General features: G+C 34.2%; 1 protein-coding gene and 1 long non-coding RNA gene across 6 annotated transcripts in view; one reads left to right on the top strand and one right to left on the bottom strand.

Annotated features, from left to right (window-relative positions):
• Positions 1-13,587, bottom strand: part of DPH6 (diphthamine biosynthesis 6) — a 174,218-nt gene extending 160,631 nt beyond the window's left edge. For all 4 annotated transcript variants that reach the window (XM_074365877.1, XM_074365878.1, XM_074365876.1 and 1 more), the window contains exons 1-3: positions 13,433-13,587; positions 11,039-11,133; positions 4,838-5,031 (exon numbers count right to left, since the gene is read on the bottom strand). In XM_074365877.1, coding sequence (XP_074221978.1) covers positions 4,838-5,031; positions 11,039-11,133; positions 13,433-13,455 — 312 coding nt within the window. In that variant the 5' untranslated portion in view covers positions 13,456-13,587. The remainder of the gene's footprint in view (positions 1-4,837; positions 5,032-11,038; positions 11,134-13,432) is intronic.
• A 384-nt stretch (positions 13,588-13,971) lies between these two features.
• Positions 13,972-25,137, top strand: part of LOC105076878 (uncharacterized) — a 487,483-nt gene continuing 476,317 nt past the window's right edge. For both annotated transcript variants that reach the window (XR_012507612.1, XR_006728364.2), the window contains exons 1-2: positions 13,972-14,107; positions 18,030-18,140. This is a non-coding gene — a long non-coding RNA (uncharacterized LOC105076878). The remainder of the gene's footprint in view (positions 14,108-18,029; positions 18,141-25,137) is intronic.

Genomic DNA, 25,137 nt, shown 5'->3' on the forward strand with positions numbered 1-25,137 from the left:
AAATCATCTCCCAACAACAACTGGCTTGTGGATGATACAAGTTAGGCCACTGAGTGACAATGAAACATAATATTCCTTTGAGCTATTTAAGATAGGAGCTTTTCCTACTAGATATGAACCAGGAAGAATGTAATGGTGACCCATCCTCTAACTACAAGGGTCCAGACTGAGAATAGAATCAACAGAAAGTAAAGGCAAGAGATAAAAACAAGGGAAAAAATGACGCTGATCACATAATTTGTGTCTTGTATCTAATCTACTTGAAGTCAAACTTATCTTTAGGTTATTGTCAGCAAATTCCCTTTTTATTTAAACCAGCTTGACCATGACTTTCTGTTCCTTGTAATCAAAAGAATTTTAACCAGTAAAAAGAGTAAAGCAGCACCTGATGTTTCCTAAAAATAATTTTTAAAAATCATTCACAAACCTTTCTATCAACAGTAACTATTCTATTTTAAAAAAGAAAAAAGATAATTATTCATTTATTGTTGTATTCAAACAAGTGTCCACTAAGTAATTTAGCATCATCAATACAAAGATAAAATGCCTAATGAGGAAAGGAACATGAGAAAAGAAAAGTACCAAAGATTAAAAGAGGAAGACTGAAACTAAATATTCAACTTAGGAAAGAATATTAAGTGAATTCCATTAGAATAAAGTTAGCATAGATTTATGAATCAAGAAATTTCATTAAAACGAGAACAAAGTTATAAACTTCAAAAAAAAAAAAAACCAAAGAAAACAGGGGAAAGACATCAATGGAAAAGGGATTTCAATTAGTTTCTTGAGTCAGAAAGCAGATGAAGAAGGAACAATGATTAATAAATCAACAGGGGAAGGTGTAACCCACTGTTTGTTGGAAGAGAGGAAAGCAAAGAAAGAAATCAAATCGAACCACATTATCCTGAACTCCAGGTATAACAAGTATAAAATGTTAGGCTGGAAAAACTCTAAAGGCAAAAGTGTTCAGAGTCAGCTTTTCTCTTGCATTATTCTTAGATATGACCAAGCAACTGGAACATTTGAGAAAAGCCTACAACATGAAAGAGAAAAAAAAAAAAGAGAGAGAAAAAAGACCTCAAAGAAAACACTAATATTTCAGGGAACAAAAGACTATGCTTAAAATCTCTAATCTGTATTTTAAGAGGGCTGTAGGGATGTTACACCTATAGAAGGAGAAACAGGTTGTTATAAAAAAAGAAACAATAAACAAGTAAAGTTCCTGGCTATTGAAAATATGATTACTAAAATTAAAAAAAAAAAAAAAAACTCAACAAGAAAGTAAGGCATTTAAAAAAGAAACTTCCCAGAATGTACAACAAAAAGATACAGATATGGAAAATTTGTGAGAAAAGACAAGAGATATGAAAATTCAATCTAGGAGGTCAAATGTCTGACCAGTTAGAGTACCAGCAAAAGGGAATTTAAAAGGCAAGAGGAGTAAATTAACAAACAAATAACGGAAGAGGATTTTGAAGAGCCATCCTCAGGCTGCAATTCTATTGGCTCTACCATTTTTGGTGTGTGCAGATTTGACAGCAACTTCTGCTCCCTCAAAAAAAAAAAATTAGTAGTTCAAGGTCTCACATCCACACATCCCTCTGCTTGGGACAAAGACTTTATCTTCTGTCAATGATCCAACAACTTAGGCTTCATTCTATTTGGTACAACATAGGTTACACGATGGCCAGGAGAATGCCATGTTATGAATGGCTTTCACCTGCATTAATGCCATCCCTCAACCATCATTAAGGGAAAGAGGACAGAAGTGTATTGCTACTAAATAGAAGGGATACAGGGGAAGCACCTTCAATGTTCAATGCATTGTTGTGACATTTCAGCACATAAAACATAAAGTCACAATCACATAAAATAACAGAGAAAAAAAATGAGTCAGCTAAAAAGGAACAAAAATCATATTAGCATCAAACTTCCCATCAGCAAAATGCTCGAAGACCAATGGAGCAATGCCTTCAATGGTTTGAGGAAAAACAACTTTCATTCTAAAATTTTAAATTCAACCAATGTATAAATTAAGTATGATGGCAGAATAAAAACATTTTCAAAATGAAGAATACACATCCTTAATTCTCAGTACACATTCTCAATAGAGATATGGTGTACATATGTATCCTTAAGTAACTATTACATTGCTTATGTGACTTAAAAGGAAAACACCCACAGTATTTAAAGAAATCATACAAGTTATCTATGTACCAAACTAATTCAGATGAGAACCAAAGTGGCATTTTAATATTAAGGAAAGTCTAAAGAATAAAAGAAAGACTAGCTATATGAAAACCAGATATTTTGCAAACAGCTTGACATATATACATATATATAAATACACATATTTATCTACCTGTCATAATCACCAGTCTATGAGACATAAAGGCTTATTCTATTTCTATTAGTTTTCATGACTTCTACAGAATAGTTAGGAAATTTTTAATTCTATAAATTCTTCCAAGTCTTTCCTATTTCTTTCCAGCAACTGGTTTTAACTAAACTCTTTACAAAAATAATTATCTCCTACTCAAAAATTAGCTCCAATATTTGGGAGGGAAAAGAGTTACAAAAACATAAATAGACTGACTTACATATGAAAGTCACAAAACTGCAACCTGTTATAAATAAATGTTTAAAATAAAAATAAATCTAACTGCTTTCAATTCTTCATTAAATTCAAAGGCTTTTAAAAAATGCAGTTCCATCTTTTTCTCAGAATGAGTGAAGACTAACTTGAAGAATTATAGCTCTTCTGGATTCCTTTTTTTTCCCATAATTACTCAACTATTCATTAGAATATGTAAGACTGCTATTGGAATCTTTGCACCAGTGTTTCATAAATGGATTTAACTATAAAAGCCTGGTTATACAATCCCTTCCATTAAAGTAATACATTTCCGATATTTATGTCCTGAGAATATCCTATAGTAAAATTAGTATTTTGCACAGGAAAAGAAGGAATTATTTAGTCCTAGACAACTTGATAACATCTCTCTCAGTTATAGTTATAATTATCATGTACGAACTTCCAAAGCAGAAGTTGTCAAGATTTAACATTAGCATTAATTTATGTCATAACTGACGGTTACTATAAAGATAATGGCAAAGCATCCATTTCTCCCAAGACAGCATGGATTGAAAGAGAAAGTTCTTCTTAATTACTACTAATCAGCCCATTTTTAATTAAATTGATTAGTAATTTATTATCTTTCCCTTTCTCGAAAGGCTGTTATCAAGTAGCTCCTCCAAAGTTATCAGTTATCAGTGATTTTTAAGCAATTCGATTACCTCTATTGTTGATTCCTACCATTGTGTAATGCTGGTTTATGCTAAAAACTTAATACCTAGTTTCTTTGTACCCTGAAAAAGAAAATTTGAAAATGTAGAATTTGTAATATTTCACACCTCGAAGTGAATACTGTCAATGTCTCAGTTGCCCACTTGGAGAGAAGTGAAATTTCTTTTATGCCTTCCCCTTTGATAATCAAAATAGTTGTTATTAGTACACATAATCCCAGAGGGAAGAAACCAGGTCCCTGTGATTTCCTTTGAAAAGTATCTACCTCTTATGCTATTGATACCTAAACAGCAAATTATGGAACTACTGTACGTGTTTTTTCCCTACCAGCTTCTTTTTTAAAGGGTAAATAAAAATAGAAATGTTCTGACATACAAAATAAGAAGTATTTGCAAATTTAAAAGAATTAAAGAGCTTCATTTATTTTTTTAATCAAGTCCTTAATTAATATTAAGCTTTGATCAGCATCAAATTTAAAGTACAACACTGAAGTAGCTATCAGAGAGCAGCAAAATTTTTTCATGACAGGGGTTCATAACATAACTTCTGAAAAGCTGAACTTTTCTAAAGAATCAGAAATAAAATGTAATGTCCCTTGGTAGAAGAAAGGACAGAAATCTTCCTTCCTTTCCTTTGTGAAAAAATGTTGACACATCAAGGAAATACTGGTTAATTCTATTTCATTAGATACACCTTATATGAATTGACTGTAGCTGAATGGATAAAATTCATATTTAAGAAGAATACTGAACTGTATTGAAATAGTTGATTATCAATGAAAATGAAAAGATAATTGCTTAATATAAAAGAATCTCTATTAATTAACATTTACTGAGTATAATACCTCCTAGATATATGAGCCCCATACTTCCTTTCCTAAATTTTCTTTCTAGAGAAATTAAGAATAAATGCACAATGGCTGCCAAACTCTTATATACTGGGACTTAAGTATTTAATTCATTCCTCTTCCACTAACTTAAGTCTCTCACTTTCTTTAGGTTTATTTAAATTTCACCATATCAGAAAGGTCCTGCTTGACCACCCACTGCCATCACCCGCTATTGCTTTATCCTTTTTCACAGTACTCTTCACCACCAAGCATATAATTTGTTTACTGACTGTCTCCTTCCACTGGAAAGTAAGCTCCAACAGAACAGAACTGTTCTGTTCATTGTCCTATTCCTAGTGCCTAGAACTATATATAACAAGCACACAGTAGGCATTCAAAAAGCATTTGCTAAAAACATGATTGAAAGGTCCGAAATCAGCTCCAAAATCCTAAGGGAAAGAAAACCTAGTTAAATATCATTTGACAATCATGGGTGCCATACTGTACTAAAAGATCTATTTTTAAATACTATTTAATATAAAGGCATAGTGACAACTTTCTATCCAAAAAGACAAAATATCCTTTCAAAGGATAGTTGGGCTACTAAGAGTTGTAAATTATTTATTACTAAATAATGCAATAAATGTAATTTGTTAAATTACATGGTAAATTCAGTAATTGTGATTAGTTACTTGGCATACCTTAACAAGTTTCAGAAGCTCATAGAGATCTTCAACCTCATCACCTTCACATTTGGTGTACACTCGTCCTGTATCCATGCTCCTTCCCCTTATGGTGCGGCGATAGAGGGGAAGAGCCATCGCTTCTGCATACAAATCAATGGCGTGATGACCTACCGTCTGATACATGTAGCTATCCAGTTCATCTGACCCCACTGCAATAATTAAAGGGGAAATAATCAGTAAAACAGTGAAAAAGAGAGGGAATTTGAAAGTCCATCTTTGTTTTACTGCTTGAAGAGCAGTCAACACATAACATAAAAGCTTACTATGCTATATCTCTCTCCATTTATGAAGTGAAATAAAATATGTAAGAGTTGCACATTTGTTCAAGCTGGATCCAGTTCACACCAACTTTGGTCATCTCTACTGCTAATTACAAACACAATTATACATAAATTTTTAAAACTACATATTGAACATTTAAGGAAAAGAGTAACGTAGCCAATAAATTTTCATTAGTTTATTCAATTAAAGATTTTATGACATAAATGTTTTTTTTCTAACCATTCAAGGTTATTCACAAAGTCATCCAGAGTTGCAGAAGAAACCCTCCCTTAATTACATATCTACTTAGTTATTAAGTGACAAATATTTGTAAGAAAAAATTTAAATGTGCTTGATATAGTTAATATTCTTACTTCAACAATACACAGTGAAGAAAGAAATTGAAGATGACACAAACAGACGGAAAGGTACACCGAGTTCTTGTACTGGAAGAAACAATATTGTTAAAATGACCATACTACCCAAGGCAATCTACAGATTCAGTGCAATCCCTATCAAATTACCAATGGCATTTGTCACAGAACTAAACAAATAATCCAAAAATTAGTATGGAAACACAAAAGACCCCAAATAGCCAAAACAATCTTGAGAAAGAAGAACAGAACAGGAGGAATCATGTTCCCTGACTTCAGACTATACTGCAAAGCTACAGTAATCAAAACAGCATGGTACCAGTCAGAATGGTCATCATTAAACAGTCCAAAAATGATAAATGCTGGGGAGGCTGTGGAGAAAAGGGAACCCTCCTACATTGCTGGTGGGAATGCAGTTTGGTGCAGCCGTTATGGAAAACAGTATGCAGAGTCCTCAAAAGACTAAAAATAGACTTACCATATGATCCAGAAATCCCACTCCTGGGCATATATCTAGAGGGAACCTTAATTTAGAAGGACACCTGCACCCCAATGTTCACAGCAACAATATTTGCAATAGCCAAGACATGGAAGCAGCCTAAAAGTCCATCAACACATGAATGGATAAAGATGTGGTATACATGTACACAATGGAATACTACTCAGCCATTAAAAATTGAAATAATGCCATCTGCAGCAATATGGATGGCCCTAGAGATTATCATACAAAGTGAAGTCAGAAAGCAGAAGACAAATATCGTATCATTTATATGTGTAATCTAAAAAAATAATACAAATGAACTTATTTACAAAACAGAAATAGGCTCAAAGATACAGAAAACAAACATGGTTACCAAAGTGAGGGGAGAGGGATAAATTAGGAGTTTGGGATTAACATATACACACTATTATATAAAAAACAGATGAACAACAAGGGCCTACTATATAGCACAGGGAACTATATTCAATATCTTGTAATAATCTACAATGGAAAATAATCTAAAAAGCATATATCTCTATATATATATCTTTCTGAATCACTTTGCTGTACACATGAAACTAACACAACATTGTAAATTAACTATACTTCAATTTCAATAGTTGATTTAAAAAAAGGGCCCTATTCACCAAAAAAAAACAAACAAAACATATAAACATATATAAATTCAATATCGTTAGAGCAGTTACAAGTATGTACAGAAACATAAGCTGATAAGTAACACAATCACTGGTTGCCATAAGATTCCACAAATATCAAGTAAACTATTCAAAAGAGATGAGCCACATCAGACTTTGATGATACAAATGAACTTAGAAATATATTAGAATAGGCTTTTTTATTTCTTAACTCTATAGAAAAAAGAATCATGGATATACACAAGAATCATTTGCAAAGATATTCATCACAATATTGTTTATAATAGATTAAAAATTATAATATAGTCACATATTGAAATACTTTGTAGCCATTAATACAATTTTGAAGAAGAGCATTTTCTAAAGTATGTTCTGCAGAATAAAAATCCCATGATAGTAAAAAGTATTGGATTTAAAAAAAGGATTTCAATGGTCAACTAAATTTATAAAAAATGAGGATAAACTATGTTAAACAGGTGTCTGCTGCAATTCTTCCCAGGCTAATGTGCTTTAAGGTGCTCTAATAAGGGGAGAGTGTATGAATTATCACTCAAATTTATTCACAGAACACATATTACATGGAGTATTTGTGTTTCAAAGACAATATCTAGAAAATGCTATGGTAGAATAATACTTAATAATATGAAAAAGGTTCATGATACATTATTAAGCTTAAAAAATGTTATAAAACAACATTTGACATATATGTATGTATATGTGTATGTATGTTTACACGTCAAGCAGGTCTAGGCTTTCCACTGAATGTGAAAGTATCTGATTAAAAGGCATGAGAATGATACTGTAAATTATCAAAGCTGCCACCATATGCCATCAGATTCTGGCTCAACAGGTTTCTGAACCCACACAACAGATCGGCTTCCACGTACTCACATTATTTTTATTAATCTGTCTACTCCTGGTCCCAGTAGGAAAGTAGGAGATAGCCAAAGTTACCTAAAAACCTTTCAGGCTACCTTCATCTCAAATTTAGACTAGCTCTTTAAATGTATTACTTTTAAGGTTATTGATAACAATCAAATTAATATACTTAAAGTACTTCGAGCTTCTCAGCAAGAAACTTCCTGATGTTAGCATAACATTTTACTGACTTCAAAAACCTAGAAGACAATTTTCCTTTAAGGCTCCATTCAGTCCCAACCACAATGTAACTTTTATTAATGGAAGCTACATAGCAAAAATGGTATGAGATCAAATAAAACCAAAAGGCTCCACTGTTGCCTGAAGCACCTCAATTAACATGCCACAAAAGTTCCTACTACAAATTTAAAGAGATGGCTTTGCGAATTTTATGACAAGTTCACATTTATCCCCATTAATAGGGATAAATTCCTTTTCAGACTACCCACTGTAAACTCAGGGCTGTGAATAAATTCCAGCCTTTAAATAACCAACTTTATACTGGAGTCTTCTCTACCAGTCATCCCTCATTAAGGTTCCTGTTTTGGGGGAAAAAAAGCCAGTCAATGAATCATTCAATAATCACCAACTTCCTGCTGACTTTAAATCAAGATTAGCTAAACTCTCACTATTTACCAACCCACAGCCATCTATTCTCTTCCACTACAATTACAGCTTCAGCTGATTTTTTCCAGCTTTTACTTTATAATATTCCAATTCCATTTACTATTAAATTCTTTCTCAGTAACAATATTCTAAATAAATATCTCCATTCCACTATGAGGCATAATTTAAAGATCTCCTTTGCTTGTCATCTTCCCAACCCTGCTAGTGAACTCTGAGCACATGGAAGATTATAATAATTGTTCAATGGAGGATTTTTCTACTTGACGATGGTGCAAAAGCAATACACTGAGTAGAAACTGTACTTCAAATTCTGAATTTTCATCTTTTCCCAGGCTATGATATATAGTTGATGCTCTTTTGTGATGCTGGGCAGTGACAGAGAGCCACAGCTCCCAGTCAGCCACGTGATCATGAGGGTAAACAAACTGATACACTTACAACCATTCTGTACCCACATAGCCACTCTGTTTTTCACTTTCACACACTATAGTATTCAATAAATTACATAAGATAGTCAACACTTTATTATAAAATAGGCTTTGATTAGATGACTTTGCCCAACTGTACGCCAACATAAGTATTTTGAGCACAGTTAAGGTAGGCTAGGCTAAGCCATTATGATCAGTAGGTTAGGTGTATTAAATGAATTTTTGATTTAGGATATTTTCTTTTTTACTTATATATTTCAACATAACCTCACTGTAAGTCAAGGAAGACATGAGCATTAATGATTCTATACAAGGTAACTATAATAATTCATGTAGAAAAGCTAAAAACAAGGTAGAAACTCCAGAGAGGGAAATTATATCATATATGTATTGCACATTATACAAACAATCTGCTTTTCATACCAAGACCTTCTTAAGATAGAAAGCTTAAAAAACCCACTTGCCTAACTGGCCACAAGGGATAAAGGAATTTCTTTCCTGGTAACAAACACAATCCTACAAGGAAATTCTGCCCCTTCTTTTGTAATATAGAAGTTACGGTATATTTTCCATTCATCTTTAGTTGAAGAATTTTCTCTTTATTATTTAAAGTCAGAAATAGTAGGTCATTTTCTAAACACATCATTTCTAAAAAGCTATTATTATTCATCCTTAGAAGCCCCGTACAAAATCCTAAAGCATGTGTTTACCCTTGACCCTCTACAGGACCTCTACAGGACCTGTTCTATTTCTTCTTATAAAATATTTCTAATCTCTATCTTCCAACTTCACTTCCAGTATTATTTGAGTCTTAATCACAGAAGGAATGAAAATTCAAAGATCTGACTGAAACAACTGCTTGCTATTCCAGGGCTAATTCCAGTTAGTTCATTATTCATCTGTCCATCAATAAACTCTGAGTGAACCAGAGGCACAGAGCTGTTCCAAGTGCTGAGGAGCAATTAAATGCACATAGAAGATGTGACTTCTCCTCTCAAGAAGCTTACAATCTATTTGAGGATTTAAAAAAAAAAAACAAAACAATGAAACCTAAATAAATTAAAAACAACTGTAAAATGATATGAAACCAAAAATTCAATAGACTGGAAGCACTGAAAAAGGAAAGAAGAGATTAAAAAGAAGGAAATATTTAGTACTAGATTCAGATTCAACTAAATTTACTGGGTGCCTACTTCATGCCAGGAACTATGATTAGCATTTTCACATATAATATTCATTTAATTTAGCCTAAAATATAGTGGAGCAAAAGAATGGAATCTTAAAAGTAGTTGAGTAAAGGAGATAATAAAAAGATCTTACTAGAATAGTAATAATAAAGTTAGACAAGAGTTCATCTTCCCTATTACACTCTAGCAGTTAATATCTATGGTTGTATGGGTATAATAAGAGTATAAAAAGTAAATCAGTGAATATTTTTCTGTTTTTAAGAGTCTAACTGGGAAAATAATTATAACTATGTGTGGTGATGGATGTTAAGTAACTTATTGTGGTAATCATTTCCATATATATATATAGGAAACCATTTATGTTATACATCTAAAATGAATACAATATTATACAACAATTATATCCTGATTTTTTAAAAAAGATATTGTTGGTTGTATTGTGTTACCCCCAAATTCTTGTGTTGAATTCCTAATACCCAGTACCTCAAAAGATGATCTTACTTGGGAATAGCGTCATTGCAGATACAATTATTTGAGATGAGGTTACTGGGGTGAGCCTTTATCCAATATGATTGGTGTCCTTATTAAAAGAGGAAATCTGAACAATGACACAGACACAGAGAAAAAAAGTTCTAATTGAGGAGGCTTCATTGAGGAGAAAACTGAAAAAAATTGCTAAAATAAGGTCTGTGGATTATTTGTACATGTCCTTATTACCACAAATAAAAAGTGGAAGTGTATTGCTCTATGCCTCTCTCAAGTCTCACATTTTGCTTACAAATTAGATGGCTAAACTGAATGCTTTTAGTAATCAAATTCCTATATTATCATTTATTAATGTGTCTTACTCCCCAAGCTCCAAGGAACTGAATCTTATTACCTGTGAAATGCCAAGAAAATTTGGGAAAGTGTTGTGTTGGAAAAGCAGTGCACTCTGAAGTAAAAGGGTTCAACTCTCAACTCTGCAAGTTTGTTCTAGCTATTATTCCACAAATTTATAAAGTTCTAAGCTTCAGTATCCCTCTCTAATAAAACTCTCTAGGAGTTCTTTGGAGGATTAAAGGATATGCAATTGAAAACACTTAGCATAGAATGTAGCATCTAACAGGTGCTAAAGATACGTGAGTTCCTTTTATGTCTTTGCATACTGCATACAATAGAATGCAATTATGAAGCGGGAGTTTCAGTCATTTAGAGAACTTTCCAATAAACTTACACACTTACCTTGGTTTTCAGCTGGTCTTAGGTTTGCTAAAGCAACAATCTGATGCCCAGCAGCAATGCACTGCATCATGTTATAACAGCTGTCCTTCCCACCACTAAAAAATAAATAAATAAAGAGATAAATAAATATCAGGTTACTGACCATTATTCAAAATAGAATTATTAGACATCAAAATAGAATACATTATTTTTTCAGCTCTTCTGAATACTTGAGGGACTATTTTATATTAGAATGTAAAAACCACGTGTAATTTCCATAGCATACGCAACTGATCAAATGAATCTGAATATCTAAGGTTGCTACTCATAAGGACTTACGAAATTACATGCCATTTCAATGAATATTCTAAACAAAAAATGGTAACTCTTTGGTTTTCAATAGTGGCTTTGCTTATACACAAAGTGCTTTGCAAATAAAAAATGATTTAATTTTACATTCCAGTTAAACACTTATTATATATACTCCTCGGGTGAAATTTTCTATGAAAAAGTAGAAAATACATCTGTTCTACTTTAAGAAGTCTAAAAACTGGTCATCATCACCAATTAAAGAATCAAATTAAAGATTGAGATTCAATCAAATGACAAAATTTCATGTACTTGGTTCAAATTTTGCAGAGGCTGAAAGCAAAATGCTGAATTACACTGATGAAAGCTAAACGTCAGTACTATCAAAATGTCAGCTTTCAGTCATCACTACATACGATGACAGGATAAGGCCTGAGTTATAGATCTAATAAACAGATTGACAGGAACTTCTAAATTCTGGTACCAAACCACTTAGTCAAGACCAGCAGTAGTGTACCTACAAGACTGAATGGCAACTTCTATACTATTTTGGTGTAATACTCTACTGCTTCTCACTATGCATAAAAATCATTGCCCCTCTTCCTCTTTTTTTTTCCCTCCTGTTTCCCTTCGTTCCAATCTTTGCTTCAGCCCTGCAAATGTACCAATGTTTAGACTTATTCATATGGAAAGAAACTAAGAGACTGATTATCCTAGAAGCTGGCCCTTTAGCCTTTTATTTTAGTTCCCAACATTTGTCTGCCTTGGAACAGTAACAACTGTCATTCCAGAATTTCTCAAGGGGAGGGAAATGACAAGGGGAAAAGTGAAGTTACACATCATGCTCTTTCCTCAGATTCTGATATTCCCCTAAGAACATCTTTCACAGCTTCCCTGATTGAACCTCAGTTTCATTTCCACAGGACAAAACGATCTAATTCTTTAGAATATTCAGAATATTAAAGATTAAAGGGTAGAACTTGGCCTTTTATTTTAAAATGTTAAGATTTCAAATATGATTTTAAAATAGTATTTCCCAAATTGTGTTTTGTGGAACACTAGTGTCCAACAAATACTCTTAAGAACAAAAGATTTTCAAGGTTAAGTAAGTTAGGAAAATGCCGAGTACCTTATTCATTTCTTAGAACATCACAAAGTACATAAGCATATGTTAGGTGTAATGTCCTACAGAAGTCAGAATTGTAGTCACCAATTCTGGGATACTAAGTTAAGTTACACGGGTTTACATGCTTCATTATAAAATTAGAGAATGGCCTAACTAATCCTTAAGGTGTCATTCAACCATAAAATTCAATGATTCAACCTTCTGTGTATTAGGAAAATAATGTTCATCATCTATAGATATGTAAGTATCTTGGTTTCACTTATTCCATATAATACACACATATTCCATCTTTTAGTGCACACACACACTATATATTGCAAGCAGGTCACTGTATTAAGTTTAAATCCAAGTACTTTCAAGTGCTTATGTATATAAATGTATATATGTATTATGTATGCATTCACATATAGGTATAGCATGTCTTCCAACATTTATATAGATCTTACATTATCTAGTAAAAATTTTTCCAACTCTGCCCTCTCGTTTAAGAGGGCCCGGCAGATAGACTGAAGGGAACTACAGAGGAGGATGAAGAAAGTGAGGAGAAATGGGAGAGGATAGTTCAGTAAGTGGCGCGAAGCAGCGCCTCTCAAACTTCACAGCCCATTACAGCTTGTGGGAATTCGACCCCGGGCAGGGTCAGAGTAATTAAGCCAGCGCTCTGACGGAGAGACCCAGGCACCGGTAGTTTTTAAAGTTCTCCTCGGTAAATCTAGTGTGAGTCCGAGTTTGGGGGCCAGAAGGCCAAAGACACGCAACGGTCAGAGAGTTGGAGCGCGAGCCCGGGACCGGGGAGCCGGGCAGGGAAAAGCCCGGAGGCTCCGCCTCTTCCTGCGGCCGGGAGGAGCCGCCGACCTCCGGACACACGGCTCCCATAGGGACACCCTCCGTTCGGCGGCGGCGGCGGCAGCTCCCGCCCCTCAGCGGGAAAGGACTAGAGGCTGGCAGGGAGGAGGAAGGCGGCAGCGGCGCCGCGTTACCTGATCAGAGCCGCGACCCTCATGCTGTGCGCAGTGCGCGTGCGTGCGCGGGCGCGGGGGGGGGAGCCGGGAAATCGCCGCGCCCGCCGTGACGCGTCGCGGGGCCTCGCCCGGGTGTTCGCCCCACCGCCTGTTAGGCGACCGGCGCTGAGGTCCCTGCGGCTGCCGGCGGGACACTTGGGCGCGGAGGACGCGCCACGTTGGCGCTTTGTCCCTGTGGCGGGGACGTCCCGGCCCGGAAAAGAAGGATGTTTAGGCGCGGCCTGACCACCTAAGTGAGGGCACTGAAGCTGCCCGGAGAAGGGCAAAGCCCGCGTCGCAGAGCCCAGGCTCGGTGGCCCTGCATTTGTTTTGGTAGGAAAATGTCCAAAGTCACCTATGCTGCCAATTGAAACACTTGTGGACGTGCAAAAGGAGAGGAAGTTTGTATGTGCCTCCTCAGCCGCCCCCAAGAAGCGAACTGCATTCTTTAGTTTTGTTTGGCTTCTGTCTCCTCAGTTCTCCAAACCTACCTCTGGGGCTAGTTCCGTGACAGCTAGGCTCCCTGTGATTTGGGCCCTTTGTGTAAAGAAGCTCAGAAGTCGATTAAGCCTCATCACCAAAGAGCAGTGGCCTTGCAGGAAGAAAATCTAGCTTCTGAATTCATTCATCAAGTATTCATTGAGTGCCGTTCAGGTACCCAGCACTGTTTTAGGCTCTTAAGATACATTCGTGAATAAGGCAAGAATCGCTTACCTCATGGAGTTTATATGGGAGGGTGGAGAGGGCAGACAATATACAGCCAAAAAATTACATAGTATGTTTAAAAAATAAGAAGTGCCATTTAAAAACATAGAGCTTAAAAGGAATCAGGAAGGAGGTGGAAGGGCAAGTTGCCAACTTGAAGGAGAGTCAACTGTGTATGTAACTGTGGGTATGCCCTAGTGACAGTCTGCTTATCAGTTTCAGCATCTAAAATGTAGTTTTAAAGTTTTGTGATCGTGGATATTTACCAAATGAGTCAGATATTTACGGAGCTTGCAGTCTCGTTGGGGAGATTAGACAATGCATGAAACAAATATTCACAATACAAGATGGTATATTTTGAAAGTAACAAGTTATGTAATGTATATGGTAAGAGCCCTATGAGTTGAATCCACAGGGTAAATGCTAAAAAAAAAAACCAAAAAAAAAAAAAAAACAGGACTTGAAAGATGAGCAGAAATGAACAAGAGGAATAGGTGGGCTTTACAAAGACAGATAAAAGTTCAGAGCATGTCACTCCAAAATGTGCCATTTTAGCGAATTGATTATTTTAAGTTAAGGGCACTTGAGAAGCAGCAGATACAAAAGGGCACTCTGACATTCTTTTTATTTCTGACAACAGGAGATAAAACTCCCATGTAAAAGGTGCCCTCCTTGTGCTTGAGCGGGAAAGACATTCTCATTGCCAAGGATAGGAAATGGGGAATTAAGGCCAGAAAATTATCTGTGCAAACAGAACTTGTTAATATGTGCATTCTTAACTTTCTTTTGCCTCTCCACATAGTTTACTTTTCCACAATTGCCTTTCTTGGTTCAACCTACTATAAAGGCATATAGTTTCTGTCATCTTTTGAGCAGGGATGTTCATTCTTATGTGAAGGCTCCTGTGTCCATGTAAGAAATTTTAGTAAAACTTATATGCTTTTTGCCTGTTAACCTGTCGTATGTGAGTTTAATTCTTAGCCAGAGAACCTAAGACGGTAGAGGAGAGTTTTTCTTCCTCTACGCAGGAATGAGTATGTGTGTTCAGCGGCAGTGGGGAAACCAGCCTGATGAGTTGTCAGGGTATATTGGAGAGAAGGGAAAATAAATTGGATGGATAAGATGATGCCAGATTATCCAGTGTCGTGGAAAGTTAAAACGAGGAATTTCAACCAGTATTTTTGCGGAAATGCTTTAACTTACTTTGAAACTAATATACTAATCCTGAACATAGTAACATACTAATACTGAAATTTGACAAAGTGTTTTTAAAAGAACTCATAAGTTAATAAGAGAAGTATACTTTTAACTAGTAATATCCATTTGTTGATTAGCAATTTGCCCAGACTTCAAGAAAAGATGGCTTAGCAAGACCCTTATATGCAGTGTTCTACATGGATAGTGTAAAGGTAACAGCAGCCCAGTCAATGACAACAAGTTAATAGGTTTTATATCAGTATAGTCTAAAATAATTCCTTTTATAATATGTTGAAATAACTTGCCCAAGATTCACCTTTCCAAGGCATTGTGATTTCACTTCATACAATCTCAAACTGTTAAAAATGACTGTGGATTAGTTTGTAGAGCCAACAAAATAGGTGAATGGAAGATCAGCCTCAAAACATTTCAGTCCCTTGCCAGTTTACTTGAGGGATACTCTTCATGGACAAACACTGTTGCTGAATAAAAAGTTGCAAACTTGTTGCTGAATTCTGCCTCCTTGGTAGCACATCTCAATGATGTACTGATTGATAAAGACAAGGGTAATCAGATCAAAAACTCTATAGGTACTTACTCCTTAGAGAGCGTTAAAGTATTTGCATTTCTAACCGATGCATCTCCCTGAAGTCATGACATACGGGGAGTCATCAGAAGGATTCCTGGGGAGGATTTAGGGAAAAAATGAATTAAGTAATTATTTGGACCATAAATTTAAAGGGCAGCGTTATATGAGTGTCTGATGCATTTATATTACTAATGACAACTTATATGGCCCATGCACTCTTCTAAGTGTTTCATGTATAATGACATTTAAATATGGCTGCAAACCTATGAAGCAGGATACATTGTTACTCTCATTTGCAGATGAGAAAACTGAGCACAGAGAAGTTAAATAACCTGCCTGTTTTAGTCAGTTTGGGCTGCTTTAACAAAATACCTGCTCTGGGTGGCTTAAACAACAGATATTTCTTACAGTTCTGGAGGTTGGGAAGTCTGAGATCAGAATGCCAGTATGGTCAGGTTCTAGTGAGAGCTCTCTTCCTGGGTAGATGGATGTGTCCTCACATGGCAGAGAGACTATTTACTTATAACAGCACTAATCCTGTTCATGAGGGTACATGAATACCATTTTAGCGTATTGATTATTTTAGGGAAATAAATGACCTAATTACCTCACCTCCAAATACCATCACACTGGGGGATTAGGGCTCCAACATATGAATTTTGGGGTGATACATTCAGTCCACAGCACTGCCTTAAGTCCTAGAGCTAATAAGTAGCAGAACCAATATTCAAACCTAGGCAGTCTAGCTCTAAAGTCTTTGCTCTTAACCACTAAGCTATATCTGTCACTGAAGGAGCCGGCTGGTTATTTTGGCTGAAATATCCTGTTTCCAAGATATACTTGGAAGAGCATTGCTATCTTTCACCTCCAGAATTTCCTTTTTCTTTGCTTTCAAGCTAACCAACCCCTTTTCTAAAAGACACAAATTGTATTGTATGAATTAATACATTGCATGAAGTCATGGTTAAACATGATAGGCCTGAGAGTCATTCAGGCTCCTTTAGATTATCTCTTTCCCTCTACTTCTACTCCTTAATGGAGAACAGCAAACTCAGAACCTATAGGAGCCAATCAGGTAACATAAATGAATGAAATAGCTTGGTATAAGACCATTTGGAATGGTGGACTATGGCAAACCACCACTTAGTCATCACTTTGCTGTAGCTGCCCTGTGCAAATGTGGAAAATCAGATCCTCTGATTTTCCAAAAGATGATAGAAATCTTCATTTTAATCAACTCCTTTTTTTGATGTTGGAAACTAATTTTTAAAATTGTAATCACTGTGCACAGCAAATAAAACATCTGCTTATTATTAATTTTATAACTTAACTTTAGAGAGCAGTGTTTCCTTAACTAGTAATTATTGATGTTCTATTATATGTTTATATATCAAAAATTTTTAATGTTTACACTCCTATAGAAATATTTTGCAGTCGTATAAGCAAAAATGTTTGGGAATGTCCACTGCAACATTATTTGTAAACGGAAATATCAGGACTGGGACTTTTTTATTACATAATTTTTGTTATATATATATGTTTTCATATAATATTATTTATTATATCTTATTAATTTACAGTATTATTTGTTATTTATTTCTTGAACAGTCCTGGTACATAGTAGGTACTTACTATATATTCATTGGCTATATAAATATGTATTTAATTAACCTAATTTTCATTGACAGAACTAGTTAAATAAGTTATGATGCCTCCATACACTGAAATAATGTGTAACAGCTACAGAAAAATGAAAAATTCTTTAAGACATATTTTCAAGTGTAAAAAGCAAGTTGCAGAAGTTGTTTTCATTTGTATCAAAGGAAAACTAAACATATATATACATAGATGTATAAATAGATACTAAAGGCTATACAAAATAATATACTAAGCTGTTACAGTGATACTTCTGATGAGAAAAATGGGAGATGGGAATTCTACTTTTACTTCACATAAGTCTGTATTGTTTGACTATTTTTGGTGAATATATATGCATTACTTGTATATTTTAAGAGACTAACTGCTTAGCTCCATTAATAAGTAAATGAAATAAAGTAACATGTAATATGATTTCTTAACATTCAGGTTAGAAGAGATTATTAAAAACAAAAACAAAAACAAAAGCTGGTGAGGATAGAGACCAGTGTTGACAAGGATACAGGGAAAGGAACCATCTCATGCTCAGTTGCTGGAGAAGTAAGTACAACTTTTCTGGAGGGCAATTTTGGACTACATATTAAATCTTTAATGTGCATACACTCTGACTAAGGAGTCCCATCACCAGGAATTTATCTTAAGGAATTACGTGGACAATAGTGCAGAGAATGCTCTTTTCAGTGTTGTTTATAATATTGGAAAATAGAAAACAAACTAAATATCAAAAATTAGGGGATTGGTTAAATAAATATGCCATGGTAAATGTATCACAGAACACCGATACAGTAAAAGATTATGCAATTATCCATATTTGTTAGTGCGTAGACATAACCATGAGATGTAATTGGATTACCTTAACATACGAAGAATACATACAGATGCACATATATGGGAGAGAGTGCAGAATCATGGTTAAGCACTTGTACGGTGGAGTCAGACTCCCTGAATTTGAATGTCAGTACTACCACTTACTAAGGTATGTAAGTTGAGACAATTTACTGGAGCTTTCTTTTCTTTAGTTTTGTTACCTGGAAAGTGGGATTAAAATATGGTCTACTACACATAGTTGTTGTAAGAATTAAATTAACCAGTTCATTATAATAAGATAGCCTACTTTTATTTTACATAAAGAGACATCTGGAAAAAAATCATCAAAATGCTGATGGTGGAGTCTTTGGGTGGTAAAACTGAATGAATTGTTTTCTTCCTTTTATATACCTTTCTATATCATTTTAATTTCCCAAAATTAACACATATCTTTGTAAATAGAGTAGATATTTGGAAAAATGGAAGATTAATAGAATGGAAGGAAGGAAGACAGGCAGAATACCCAACTGCTTCAGGCTTGGTCTCACAGGGAGGCAATACTCTGATGAAGTTACAGAAAAGTATAGGATCTAGTCTTCAGCTCCATAGATTCAAAAAGTCTTTACCATACACCCAGTGTGAATAACAATGTAGAGAATTGATGGATGCTACATAGCTTCATGGATGACTCATTAATAAACCAGAGTCAGTTGAGGGTTTTGCCAATAGTAAAGTACAAAGTGAAAATGCAACTTTTTCATTGAAATATTGCTTGGCAAATTAAAACCTCAATAAGATAAAAAATATGTACCTACTAAAATAGCTAATGTTATAAAGACTGACAATATAAGTATTGACAAGACTAGGGGGGCAACTGAAACTCCAGTATATTGTTAGTAGGAATGCAAAAATGGTACAGCCTCTTTGTAAAACAGTTTGACAATGCTTTATAAAATTGAACACACTTTATCCTATGACCCAGCAAATCCACTCCTAGTATTTACTTTAGAGAAATAGACACATAGGTCTACACAAAAATGTAGTATGTGAATGTTCATAGCAGTATTATTTATAATAGCTAAAAATGTAAGGCAACCCAAATTTCCATCACAAATTAAACAAATTATGGTATATTCATACTATGGTATACTGCTCAGCAATGTGGATAAATTTTAAAAGCGTGCTAACATGAAAGAAGTCAAAACACAAAAGGCTGTATTTTGTATGATTGCATTTTTATGATATTCTAGAAAAGGCAAATCTATCAGTGACAAGAGAGGGTATCAGCATTGCATTGGGTCAGAAATGAGAAGTCGTCAATGGTAAAAGGCCTTCAGGAGATTTTTTAGGGTGAAGGAATTTTTCTACATCTTAATAGTAGAAGTGGTTACACAATGGTATTTGCAGTTACCAGAACTCATCAAATTGTCCACTTAAAATTGGTTAAATTTATTGTACGCAATTAATATCTTAATTAACAAAATAGCTATTGGTAAGGATGGAGTCAGTTTTTATTATCTGTTAAATAGTATTTCATGAATTCCCTTTTTCAAAAAATACAAATATGCATGAGTATATGTACCATCGGAATTAAACTTTGAAGGAGACTAGAATATCCACATCCAATGATAGGATATCATTTCCTTTATTTTTTTTCTCAAACAATGAGGGTTCTAGAATTTTTGTATCAAAAATGTTTTGGGAGTGACTATATAGCTAAAAATGTAGACAAGGGGACTTGTTTTAAAACTGTGTTTGTATATTAAGCACACTCGTTATTCAAGTTGTGAGTTTATCTTAGGGGTGTATTAGAGATTATCAGGGGGCTAACCATCTTTAGAGGCAGTTGCATTTTCAAGCACTGTATTGATTTTGATCAGGTACTAGTCAGTTATAAATATCCGAAAGGAAATTTGCATTACACATTAATATTATCAGCAACATATTTTAAAACTTCTCCTTAAGGGTAAGTTTTACTTCTGCAGATAGTTAATTTCTTCATTGTTCTGTTTTCTTACATTTAGTTTCAGAGAGAGAGAGAGAGCAATAACAGTACCATATTCTTGAATTTATTTTCAAATTCTGGCAATCCATTATGTTTAGACCCTATATCTCTTTACAATCTTCACGTATATATTCAGTAATTTAAAATGTAATAATAATTCAGTTTTTAGCCTAGGTCTTCTTTATGGACTTCTGATTGTATCAAGATTTAAAGTCATTACAGACATTTTCCTTCTATTACAATGTCTATTTTGGAGTTAGGTAAACCTGGGTTTGAATTCTGGTTCGGAGACAATAATTTGTAATTTCAGCAAAATGTTTTTCCTTCATCTGTAAAGTAGTGATATCCATATTTACCTTATGAGATAAGGATGAACTATATATAAATATATTATATATATATATATATAAATAAACATATATATATATATATATAAATGCACTGGTCACAGTATCTGTCACATGTAAACCCTGAAGCACACACGAAAAAATTATAAAGCAAAAGATTTACTGCTAAGAAGCCAAAGATGAGTTAAGATGGAATCATAAAAAATGCTCTATTAGTCCAAAAGGAGGCAGAAAAAAAGAGGAAAGGGGGAAAAATGAGACAGAAAACAAATATCAAGATGGTAAATTTAAATCCAACAATATCAATAGTTGCATTAAATGTCAATGTCTAAATGCCTAAAATGCAGGTTGAAAGACTGGACAAGGAAGCAAGACCCAGCTATATCATTTTTATAAGACATTCACTCTAAAGATGAAGACACAGACAGGTTAAAATAAAAGGATGAAAAATATATATTTGTACTATATAAACACTATGCAAAAAAAATTAGCTGGGGTGGCTATATACATATCAGACAATATAGATTTGGGGGCAAAGAATAAAATTAGTTTCTCTTCCTCCTGAGACCCCCAGCCCCTCAGACCCCTTCCTGTGAGGCAACACATTACCCATTGTTCTCTATCTTTTCAGAATGAGTTTATGAATATATAAACATGTATCACTTTATTTTTTACCAACGGGAACATACTATACTCACCGTTGTGTACCTTGTTTTTCCAAATATATCTAGGGCTTTATATCACTACATAGAGATTTAGCTCATTCTTTTTAACTACTGCATAGTAAAGAAAAAAATTTTCTTTAAGTTCTCCATTAAGAACATCAGGGTCTCCAAGCTCTAGCTAATAAAGGTTAGGTGAAGCCCCTCTAGAATAAGACTGTGGGGTAAATAATTTAAAAAACACTGGACAATTGCATCTCCAGGGCATTCAAAACTAAGATCAATATCTTGACATGTCACACTCCAATGCCATTATATCAACACACACTTCTATACTTGAGGACATCATCCTCCACCTATTTAGTCTCCAGGGTAATTCTTAACTTCTCCTTTTCCTTTATCCTTCCCCAAACTGTGACCAAGTCTTAAAGATTCTACTGTCAAGGTGTCTCAGTATGTTAGAGATGCATGATGAAATTCTTTTTGAAGTTTATTGCTGCCTCTTCAGGGTATTGGAAATAAGATTAATATCTGCACCCAATTTCAATCTCCATTGCCAGATGTTTGTCTATAAAATTGCATTATAGAAGAAATTTAGAGTTATTAATAGTGATAAATTGGTATTTTTAATATTTCCTATTCAAAAAGTTTCTTCCCAGATTCCTTCTTTATAACTTTATACATTGTTCTTATTTGAGAAAATGTTTCTGGTCTGGTGGGATATGTAGTGTTGTATAACTATAATGGGGATTTATGGATCATCTTTTGACAAGTGCCAAATACTTTACCAAGTTCTGTTTCATGTATCCTAATAATACCCCTTTGAAATAGAAAGAAAATATTTTCATTTCAACTTATTAATGAAAGAACAGGCATAGATACCTCAGGTAATTAGTACTTGCCTACACAGTGGATTAGTGACAGTGCTTGGACGAGAACCCAGGTTTCCTGACTTACAAGCCTGATTCAAGTTTCAGAATCATTAAACTGTCTTCTCTGCAATTTTGAAAAATTACTAGCATATACTCTCACACATTCTGAATTTCTAGAGCTTAATAATAGTCCATTAAAAAAGAAAAATATCTCTCTTCAAATCATATTGGAAAAGAACATTTCTCAAGAAACGTGGAGAATACGTATTCAACCACTGATTCTCTTCATCAAGAACTTCTCTGTAAAATGACCTTAAAATGTGATGACATCAGGCTCAATGTTATACATATTTTTATTCCTCTAAATTATTGTCCAAACATATAAATGCCCTAGACTTTAAATCAATCATTTGAAACTGGTTGACTACAGCTTTGAAAACATTGGGAGCATCATACACATCAAGCCCGTCTGTCACTTGTCTTTCATCATGGAACATATACAGTCTAAAATCTTCATAGAAATATCTCATGGCTCTGGTAAAAGCTTATGAATAACCTTCTTTGTCCAGCTGTGTATTTCTTAGTAATTAGATGAATTAAAAAAAATCCAACAGACTCAGTTCTAAATAGTGACTCAACGGCAACAGGAATAGTTGAATAAACGAGTTTATTTAAATGGGAAACATATATTTCTCTGAAGTGGAGCAATTTGCAAGAAGAACTGAAAAAAAAAAAACAGCCTATAAAAGAGAATTTAAACTTGGAAAATTTTTATTGCAATTATAGTAATATGTTAGAAGTTGATTGAACATTTTAATTATGGTTATTTTCTCTTTGAGCTTTAATTTCATCAATAAGATTTCTATACATTGGCTTTGCTCTTTGTAGAACTCAATAGATTAAATTTTTGTTCTGTTTAGTAATGTGTATTTTGGATTATGTGTGTACATAATTCTAGTATTGTTTTTTTATTTTACATCTCTGAGCATGTGCACATACATGGAGAATAAGTGATGTTTGAGAACTATTCAGCAATGAGGAAGGAGAACACATAGTTGGTATGATTTAATTTATCTACAGTTAAAAACATGACAGAAATAAAATAGGATTTTTAAGCAAGCAAAATTTACTATGTAAGCAATGATAAAATGAATATGAGGGAGATGTTTGATGATTAAATAATAGACAATGAATACTTAAATTTATCTGTCACACAGTTAGTATTATAATTCCAGAAATTAAACAAAGAAAACCACTTCTGTAACTCTTTACAAAAATTGATTTTAATTTTTCTTCATTTAATTTCTGTTTGTACCTATATATAAACATAATTTTAACATAATTGTTATTTTGAGTGGGTATTGTTTTGTGTTTTGACTTGGGAAAATGAATGCTTTTTATAGGTAAGAAATTATTTAGAAAAATGTGGTGGATATTAATTTCATTTGATATTTCAAAATATTGATAATAAAAATAATGAGGAAGAATCATTCTCTGAAATCTCCTCCAGTATTTCTTTAAATAAGAGATGGAGATATAAATTAATAAAGAACAAATAATTAACCTACCTGATTTGCTTTTAGGATTTTCTTTCTTTTTCTTCATCACTCACTCCTTTTTCCCTCTCGGGCAAAAGGAAATGTATACATCCTTAATTCTACTCTCTTTTGAAATGCATAATAATTGTTGTCAGTCAGTTGAAATATTCTAATGCCATTAGTGCAAAATACTAATGAGTGAATGGATAGCAACATTTTGCCCATATCAACTAAACCTAGTAAAAACTCAACAAAATTAATTTTGTTATCTTGTGGAAAAGATTTTGCTTCCTAAGACTAACGAAGACTTTTCAAGACTACATGATTCCTATTCATTGGCAAGATACCATCTGGTACATATAGTAGCTTTTATTACTGTTCACCAAATGTTCTATGTTTCCCCTATGGAGTCCTTTGCTGAGAGACCACTGATTTCTGCCTGATGATCATGTGATTTGTTTTGGCCAATGAAATGAGGAGAGGTGACAGAAGTCACTTCTGATGAACCTTTAAGAGCAAGCATTTGGTTCACTGGTTCTCTTTTTCATCTGCCAAGACACTGGTTATCAACCAATCATTGCTCTACCAACCTAGGTCCGGAAACAAAGCCCCTAGCTGTCCTGAGATGGATGCTTAGCATGACTGAGAAGTAAACCTTAGTTGTTGCAAACCACTGAGATTTTAGAGGTCACTGAAATTTGGAAGCCACCAAATAATCTCAGGGAGGAAGTAATCCTGTCAGTTTGCATGGGCAGCAACCTGGCAAGCACGTGTAGGATTAGCTTCTTAGGGGTGTTAGGTCAAAGACAATTAAATGTGAAATTGAAGTAGGCAAAATTTACCTTATCCTAATAGATACAAAAACAGCAGATTTTTTTTTCCTTGAAGTCATTTTTCAAGATTCTCAAATAATTTTAGTTCACAGACCTCTTTGATACAAACACAGCAGACTTTATTTGCCAGAACATCAATGCACACATACTTGCCTTCCTACTCTTGGCTTTGTGACATTTAACATGTCACACAACAAACCTTCTTGTATATTGCAGGCTAGATAAGAAACCTTCTGTGTGGTCCTATCCCACCTTGTCCTTTCCAGTCATAATATATTAAATGTCTCTATTCTCTACTACATTTTCAGTTTTATGAGGGCAAAGACTGTCCCGTTCTGTTGTACCAGTCAAGCTAATGACAGGAAGCTTGGGATTTGAAGGAAATTGAATGAAAGGACTTTTTTTAGAGTTGTAGGCAAGATAAAGCTATCACCAAGAGATGTTGAGATGCTCAGGAACTAGCAACGCCAGGA

The sequence above is a fragment of the Camelus bactrianus genome, chromosome 6 (genome assembly GCF_048773025.1).
Source record: "Camelus bactrianus isolate YW-2024 breed Bactrian camel chromosome 6, ASM4877302v1, whole genome shotgun sequence".
Lineage (NCBI taxonomy): Eukaryota > Metazoa > Chordata > Mammalia > Artiodactyla > Camelidae > Camelus > Camelus bactrianus.